General features: G+C 33.1%; 1 protein-coding gene across 1 annotated transcript in view; it reads left to right on the top strand.

Moving 5' to 3' along the window:
* CCDC73 (coiled-coil domain containing 73) overlaps positions 1–8,912 on the top strand; it is a 122,871-nt gene that overhangs the window by 111,829 nt on the left and 2,130 nt on the right. The window contains exons 15-17 of the mRNA XM_076002050.1: positions 1,056–1,242; positions 2,594–4,102; positions 6,091–6,224. Coding sequence (XP_075858165.1) covers positions 1,056–1,242; positions 2,594–4,102; positions 6,091–6,224 — 1,830 coding nt within the window. The remainder of the gene's footprint in view (positions 1–1,055; positions 1,243–2,593; positions 4,103–6,090; positions 6,225–8,912) is intronic.

An 8,912-nucleotide genomic window follows, 5' to 3' on the forward strand; every position in this document is an offset into this window, starting at 1 on the left:
ACAAATACTGCTTAGCCAGATGAGGTGGTGAGCACCTATAATCTCAGCTACTTGGGAGGCTAAGGGAGAAGGATCACTTGAGCCCAGGAGTTTGAGGATATGAGGCGCTATGATCACACTTGTGAATAGCCACTATACCCTTAGCCTGGGCAATATAGTGAAACCCAGTCTCTCAAAAAAGAAAAATACTGCTTAAAACAATTGCCTGCCATGTCAACCTTAGTTTTGTTGATGTTGTTTTAGAGGTGGTATCTCACTTTGTCACCCAGGCCGGAATGTAATGGCTGATCATAGTTCACTACACGTGGGCCACAATGCCCTGCTAATTTTTGGTGCTGCTTTTTTTTTTCTTAGAGATAGGGTCTCACTATGTTGTCCAGGCTGGTTTTTAATAAAGGGGTGGCTCTTCTATTACATAGAATATGTGGTATTATATATAATAATGTGGTATGCATGTTTGAAAACATAAAGATCTCCATTTTGTTTAAGACTATATAAAATGAACATAAAGTGATCTTGTTATGAAGAAAATATATTAAACTTAGTTTAAAAATCGTTTGGCTCTGGCCGGGCGCTGTGGCTCACGCCTGTAATCCTAGCTCTTGGGAGGCCGAGGCGGGCGGATTGCTCAAGGTCAGGAGTTCAAAACCAGCCTGAGCAAGAGCGAGACCCTGTCTCTACTATAAATAGAAAGAAATTAATTGGCCAACTGATATATATATATATAAAATTAGCCGGGCATGGTGGCGCATGCCTGTAGTCCCAGCTACTCGGGAGGCTGAGGCAGGAGGATCGCTTGAGCCCAGGAGTTTGAGGTTGCTGTGAGCTAGGCTGACGCCACGGCACTCACTCTAGCCTGGACAACAAAGTGAGACTCTGTCTCAAAAAAAAAAAAAAAAAAAAAAAAAAAAAAAAAAAAATCGTTTGGCTTTGAAATGGAAATTGCTGTATTGTCGAACTGAAACATTCCACTTTTATCAGCAAAGATTGCACAAAGGTTTTATACCTTTTAACAATCTGTTTTTACATTAAAGGAATCTTTTCCATTTTACTAGAATGTTCCAGAAATAAATAATGAAAACCGTGAAATGTCAACTGAAAAATTAGAAAACACTATCAAACAGAAATATTCTGAGCAAGAAATAAGGGAAGAAAATACTGAGAGTTTTTGTTCAGATACTGGATACAGAAAAAAGGAGGAAAAGAAAGAAGACCCATTTGTGGAAGAAATCATTATAGAAGGTAACTTTAAAATTATATTGATATTTTCTAATTTGTATACTGAATTTTTTTTTTCCAAAATAAAGACTCTGCCATAGTGCTGTGCTGGGCCCTCTGTGGAATTTAGAGGAATTATCAATTACAGTCTTTGCTTTGAGAACCTTGCAGTGTAGTTGAAGAAACATTTACCTTTTCCTATGTATATGTCAACAAAATAAGCATCCTTCAAACTATTCTTTTATAGTCGGTATTTTTGGGAAAACTACATTTATGTCTCCCCTCTCATCACTTATTCCTTGGCTTTTTGTATTCTGGTTTATGCCTTCACTGCTTTACTGAGAATGTTCTTTGGGTCACCAATAGCCTTTTGTTGACTAGACCTAGAGTACTTTTCTTAATTCAAATGACCTTTCTGTAACGATTGAAATAATTTACTAATTCTTTAATCTTTGAAAAAGAGTTGTTTAAAGATGATGCTGATTAAAGGTGCTCAAACCTAGGCTGAACAACCACTTGGTGGAGATGTTGTAGAAAGAATGACTGGACTAAAATAGGCCTCCCAAGACCTGAAATTTGTATTCTAGATTATTTTAACTATATTAAAAATTTGAAATCTATTGTTAAAACATAGATGAATAAAATTAATGTCTTGATTAAGTATACACTGCCCAAAATTATTCCAGAATTTAAAAATATTCACAGGGCAGTGAATAAAAAAGTGATGATTGTCAGTCCCAAAGAAGCCAGCTAGCAATTTCTGCATGTTTCTGGACCTGGGTAGTAATAGAAATTAGTGTAACCTGTTAGCATAAGTTCATTTTTATCAGCTGTGTGTTTATATGGAATTCTGCTGTCTGCCCTAAAGGAAACAACAGACTAGAGCAGGGGTCCTCAAACTATGGTTCCCCCGGCCACATGTGGGTGTTTTTGCCTGTTTGTTTTTTACTTCAGAATAAGATATGTGCAGTATGCATAGGAATTTGTTCATAGTTTTTTTTTAACATATAGTCTGGCCCTTCAACCGTATGAGGGACAGTGAACTTGCTCCCTATTTAAAAAGTTTGAGGACCCCTGGACTAGAGAAATAAACCATTTTGTAATATCTCAACTTCCCCTTATTTGAGCCAAAAATACTTTTGCTGTTATAAAATAAAAATTTAATGTGGGTAGAGCCAAGTATTTAGCATGTTAAATGTATGCTTGTTATAATAAAGGGAACCTAATATTTAGGTAAAATTAATGTCATCAAACTTGTATAATTATTGGCCAATAAAATACTTATGGCTAAATATGTTTTTATAAAATAAGTGACATATGTTTTATAAAATCAGACTTTAGTGTATAATATAAAATTTTACTGTGTTCCTGACAGATTTACAGCTTTTTGAAAAAAACTTCAAGAATGAAATTGATACTACTGTATCTCAGAACGAAAATCAAAGTGAAATCTCCCTAAGCAAAACCCTCTGCTTAGAAAGAGAAGTAATTCGTCAAGGACAAACCTTGAATGTTACTGACATTAGAAAATCAGTTACTACAGAAATAAAAGACATGATGTGCTTAGAAAAAAACAATGGACATACAGAATTTAAAACACCAAATAATCCTTTTTCAGTGGTAGGTATAGCAGTAGAAACAGAAAAGATAAACCTAGAAAGAACTGAAAGATTAGAATTAGATCTTCACTGTGCAGATACACACCGGGAGGATGAAAACAACACAACATCATTTAACAGTGTTTTATACGAGACAGCTCACAATGCAAATCATAATAAAGATGTTTCTGAAAATGAACCATTCAAACAATTCACTTCACTCCTGGGGACTCAAGAAAATGCTACAGAGAAAGAAAATAGAGACCAAACCAAAGCAGATTTGGATTCATCTTTGGATGTAAAGAAGAATCCCATTCTGTGTCAGAAACCTAGTTTACAGGATTCAAGTAATGTTATGTTAGATGATAAACAATGTAAAATAAAACAAATACAACTGTTAAATAAAAAAAGTGAGTGCAGCACATTACCTTTTAAACAAGCTTTAGATTTTCAGCAAGTCTGTAATGATACTTCAGAGGAACCTGAACTAACTGTTCCCTGTGATACAGTAATTGATCACCCCATTTCATCTGCATTCAGTGATAATTTGAAAGTACTTAAGAATGCAGATAAAAATGTTAACAGTATGCCTATATCGGTGAAATCCTATTCAAGCCCTGGGGAAAGAACTATATGGAAAAATATGAATTATATTCAAAACAGTCAGTTTAAGAACTGTATAGGATATTTAGAAAACAATGATGTGACCATTTCCCATCTTCAAGTTAATGATGAGAATAGTCATGCTTCACAAGCCAGAGATGTGAAAACTGCTGTTCACCCGAAAACTTCCACAGAAATACGGTTTTCTAATAAAGAGAGACAGATTGATGAGAATCAGATAACTGAAGCCACAAAAAATGACCTCTTGCTTTTTGTGAATGTTAATGAAAGACAGCATACATTGTTAAATAACACAGAGAAAACAGAGTCATTAAATGACATCGTTTCAGGAAAAATGTACAGTGAAGGACAGCTGGAGGAATCACATTCATTTCATATAAAGCCATCTGGAGATTTAGTAAACAGAAGTGGAAGGTCAGCCTTTGATCCTTCAACTTCAGATAAAAAAACTGAGAAAACTCCAGTATACATGAATTTTTTAGAACCCAGTCCTTGGTCAAAAGTAAATCAAATTGAAAGTCAAACAGTGGGCACTTCAATTTCTAGCATTTCTTTGTTGCTGAAGGAGAGAGCAATAGGTCCATCAGAAAACAAAAAGATAATTTCAGTGGCTCTTTGTGAAAATGTTGGTGTGAATGACATCAGAAAAGATATTGGATCAGGTAAGAAAATAAGGATATGTTTTAATTCTTAAAATGTGTTTTTCTACTTATTCTTGATAAAAAGTCTCCAAGTAGATTCTTTAAAATGAAAATGTTTATATTGTTTTTTGCCTAAATCTAAAGTGCTGCATACATATGCGCATATGTAAAAGTAGGAAAGGTTTTATTAATATTTAAAAGGAAGTGAATTTCTTTTCACCTAAATGTGAGCCAGTATTATCAACGTATACAATCACATTTTGGAAATTTTTAAGTTTTTTTGCCATCATCAAGGAATAGCAAAAACAACAATTCCAAACATTAATTTTAAATTAGGAACAACTACCCAATCTGATTCCCTTTAAAAAAAAAAAAATCTACAGCAAATGCAGTGAAGTAGTTGTAAAGTGTGCATGTATGCTTATTCCTTTTCTTTCCATACTCTCAGATCTTTAAAAGTTTCCTTCCCTCTGAACCACATTTTAGTTTCTCTCTTACTGTTGTCACTTTCTTTGCCTAATTTTTCTCCCCCTTTCCTTAACTTTTCCATTTTTATCCCTTCATTAGCACATAAATCCAGCTTTCTTCTTTTATAAGCAATACCGAAGCATAACATTAATATATTTCCTATCACTAATATTTGTCACTGTTTGAAACACTTTAAATTAAACCCCATAATGTTTTTAGTTAAATACTTTCAAATGTTAAATACTTTATTTTTATTTTTTTTTTTTTAGAGAACATACTGCTGCAGAATAAATGTTAAATACTTTAGAGAATAGAGGGGCAGTTCTATTCTTTAAAACTTCCATATGAAATGACTTAATTTCCAAATTTTGCTTTATAATACCCCCCAAAATAAATAGGTGAATGGATGTGACTTAATATTGATGGGTGTTGAAGTTGGGCGATGGGTACATTGAGGTTCATACTCTACTTTTGTGTTTGAATTTTTTTCATAAAAATGTTTTGAAATAAAAACATACTGTATCTTGAATAACTACAAGGTTATTAAAGTCATTCTTACATTTTAAGGGAATTTTGCTGGGTTTAACCAATGCATTTATATCAACTAAAGAAATGTAGGTTACAAAGGAAATTTTGTATGGTTCTTTTATAATAGGCTCCTTTTACAAAGTAAATTGAGAAAAATTTTTAAAAGAATTTTTGGGGATTAAAAACAAAATAAGTATAACACGTTTACTAGCACCAATAGAAAGTAATGTAGGGAAAAATAAAAAATATAACCTCATCTCCCAAACTGTAATTTTTTTAAAATAATAAAATGTATTACTTCAGATTCCATTAGAGGTAGCCAAGTGCTGCTTTAGGGGCTGGTCTACCATTTACAATTTTCTCAAAGGTCTTTTCTACTAAGTTAAATTTCAGTGATATAAATAAGATATAAGGGAAGATAATCTAAAATTCTATAGAAATTCAACTTGTGAAATACTCTTAAACATGCCATAAGTATCTTTTAACCTCTACAGTTGACATGTTTCCTTAAATCATTTTTATCTATTTATTAAAGCCCAATGACGCCTTCTAAACAGTCCTTTGTTGGGATTCTTACTGTGGCTGATTTCTTTAAAGATCATTTATAAATCTGGCATTTAGTTGGTTCAGAGTTTTTCCACTGAATTGGTAAAATGTTCACTATATAAATGTTTATACCTGTGGCAATGCAATGACCAGGGGAATAAGGATAACATTCTATGTGAGTTATTTTGTTTTAGAAGATGTTTATACTGTTTCACTCCTTTTAATGTGGAATTATAGTAATCAGGTTTTAGAAAGTAGCAATAATAAAATCTTATGTTTTCTGAAATGAAATGCCTAATATAAGAGCAAAGTCTAGGAAAACTATAAAATATTCCGAGTAAAAGGAGTATAGAAATTGTTGCTTTTTAAATGCAAAAACATAGCATCAGAGAAAAACAAGTTTAGTCACTAAAATGAGTGCCTAGAGAATAAAATTCGGTTGCTGCCATTTCCTCTTTGTCAATCAGATCCTACCAGCATTAACAGAGTTGCTGACACTTTGAATAACTGGAGTATCCATCCAGATCCCAAGGGAGAACCCAGTGAAGAGAGGAATGCAATTGCAAAGACTTTTTATGATTCTTCTTTTCCCACAGAACATGTAAGTCAATTAAAAATATTGCCGAGCAGACCTTGGTGAGCTAATTCTACAGATATGTGTAGAACTGTATGCATCTGGATGCTTTAAGACCTAACTGATCTCCAAAATAATATCAAGAGGGCAACATGGCACCATTTTTCACAATTAAGGTTGATAGAAAACAGCAGGAAAAAGTCACAGTGTATAAATCAAATAGATATAATGCAGCCTGTTTTGTAAAGGAGAATGTGAGGCATCGGATTATGTACTTCTGTTTTTTACTCACCTAAATTTGGAAATAGTGGCATTTGAGTATTTAAAAGTTTGTATTAATAAAAGATGACGTCTAAAAAAGCTAAGTCAGGTCCAGTTGTTTTTAATAATGTTTAGGTTAATTCAATTGTTTTTGGAACCTGGCTATTAAAATGAAAGGAATTTATTTAAAATGATTTTAATTAGAACACAGTATGTGAAAGGATCAAATATCCACAATGTGATACAATAGTAAGTATGGCTCTCTATATTAAGCAAAGTATTTGTAGAGATTATATGGCTCCCAGGAGTCCATTTGTCATAAGAAAAGCAACTAATTATAGAAGGAAAGTTATTTGGTTAAGACTTAAGTTTTATATCTTAGTGTGTAGAACTTTAGCAAGAAAAAGTCTGTATTGTTCAAAGTCAAAAAAACAATTGTACGTGTAACTGCTAAAAAGTGACTTCAAAAAGTTAGGAAAGATTACTTATAAAACAATAACTGCATAGTGACAGATTTTAAAGTCATTGTATATTTTAAGTTTTAGAGATGCACATTAAACAACTTTGTCTTTAGTACATACAAAATGAAAACTGTAGTAGTAACACATCCTTAACAAGTAAGTTTTTAAGAATACTTTTATATTTTCTTTTTTAAATAGTAGAAACCTCAAGTGAGACAGTATAACTCTCCCTCCTGGAGAGTTGAAATAAAAATCAGAATCTAACACTTTTCACATTTTCATAATTGAGCTCAGCAACAAAAGTATAGTTTCAACTTGGTGTGTATCTTTAAAATGTGGTAACTAAAGAGCAGTAATTTTGGCACTGGGAAAAGTTCAGACCTTGGCCAGTTGGATAAGTCATATAGTCAAAGCAAAGGGGAAGTTTGAGAGCATCAAAGCTAGATGCTCATTTCTAATTAGGTTGAATACTGAACACTTACATGATAGCTGTTGTATTTTCAAACAGTTTAAAAGGGTATATGATGGAAGTTTCAGATCTCCCTGGAAAGTCCATTTTTATAATTAATCTAACAAGGAAGTTCTTTGTGTCTAATTCCTAATGCTTATCCTGCAATTAATGTTGCTTTTAAGAATTCATGTTTATATAATGATAATTTCTTCAAAGAAACAGTTCTCCACTATCCTGTTAAGGTAAATAATTTTTTCTATTTTACATATAGGGAAACAGTGACAAATGTGAAATAACTTTCCAAGGTCATCAAGACAATCTGCAGTGGACCTAGACTAGATGTCTTGGCTCATAGTCAAATGCTATTATTATACTTTCTCAACTTTGATAATAGAAAAAATGTTTCTTCTCAAAATACTGGTAGATATAAAACAAACTCAGTACTCTAGCTAAATAGACATTTTCTAAGTGCTTATTACTGTGTCCCAAGCACTATGCTAAGCATCATTGTTCTAGTTTAAGCTTGATTATCAATTGTTATGTAATGTGGGACAAATCCAAAAGTAGTATTTTATTAGAGGACCACCACACCCATTCCTTTGCATATTGTAAAAGTTGCTTTTGCACTGCAGTGACAGAATTAAGCAGGCCATTTGGCCTACAAAGCCAAAAATACTTACTACCTGGCTCTTTACAGAAAAAGTTTGTTAACCTATTCTAAATGAAGACAAATGTATTACAGCCCGAAAAGGAACAGAAATTTCTTTTATTTTTCAACATATTTTTATGTACACTCTGCACATTAATTCTGTTAAACTCGGGGCAGGTATTAAGTGCCAGGCTACTTTCTCTCTACGCATTCACAGCAACTTGAAACGCTAAGATATGTTTTTTTGTTCTTGAAGAGAGTTAGGTTGGTAGTCTGCTACAATCTTGATGATATCCAGGAATTAGGATGGAAGAGAGGACCCCAAATAAGCAAAGCCAGCCACTTTTTTAAAAATACCATCCCAGGCTGAAATAAAAGGACTAGTACCAAGTGAGGGGAAATTTTTAGGCCAAAAAGTATATCTTCTAAATCAGGCTGTGAAAGAGGGAAGTAGGGGGTGACAAAAATTTTTTTCTAAAACAGATAGGAAGAGAACAAGCAAAGTTTTATGTCATCATCTATAAGTAAAATTACTACAGCAGGCTACAGTAAAAGCTCAGGTAAGCTAAAGGACCAGTTTTGTTAAGTACAAACCTTAGTCTATACTGTTATCTCTTGTTTCTCTGCAGCCCATCCTTGCTCCTGCCCCTCCTACCAAGTGGGTAGTTATGGAGAAAGAAACTAAATCAGATAGGTGAAATGTGTCCTTTCTTTCCCACATCTTAAAGAATCAGGATTTTGGGAAACTGCTAATTTGTACTTGGATGCCCAATGTACCAAAATGCACAAAGCATTTTGATGGCAAGATAGGACCATTAAATAATACAGATCATCAATCATATTTCTTCAAAATTATTAGCAACCTAGATTTAGATTTGATCTATTTCTTCCCA

The sequence above is a fragment of the Microcebus murinus genome, chromosome 4, assembly GCF_040939455.1.
Source record: "Microcebus murinus isolate Inina chromosome 4, M.murinus_Inina_mat1.0, whole genome shotgun sequence".
Taxonomy (NCBI): domain Eukaryota; kingdom Metazoa; phylum Chordata; class Mammalia; order Primates; family Cheirogaleidae; genus Microcebus; species Microcebus murinus.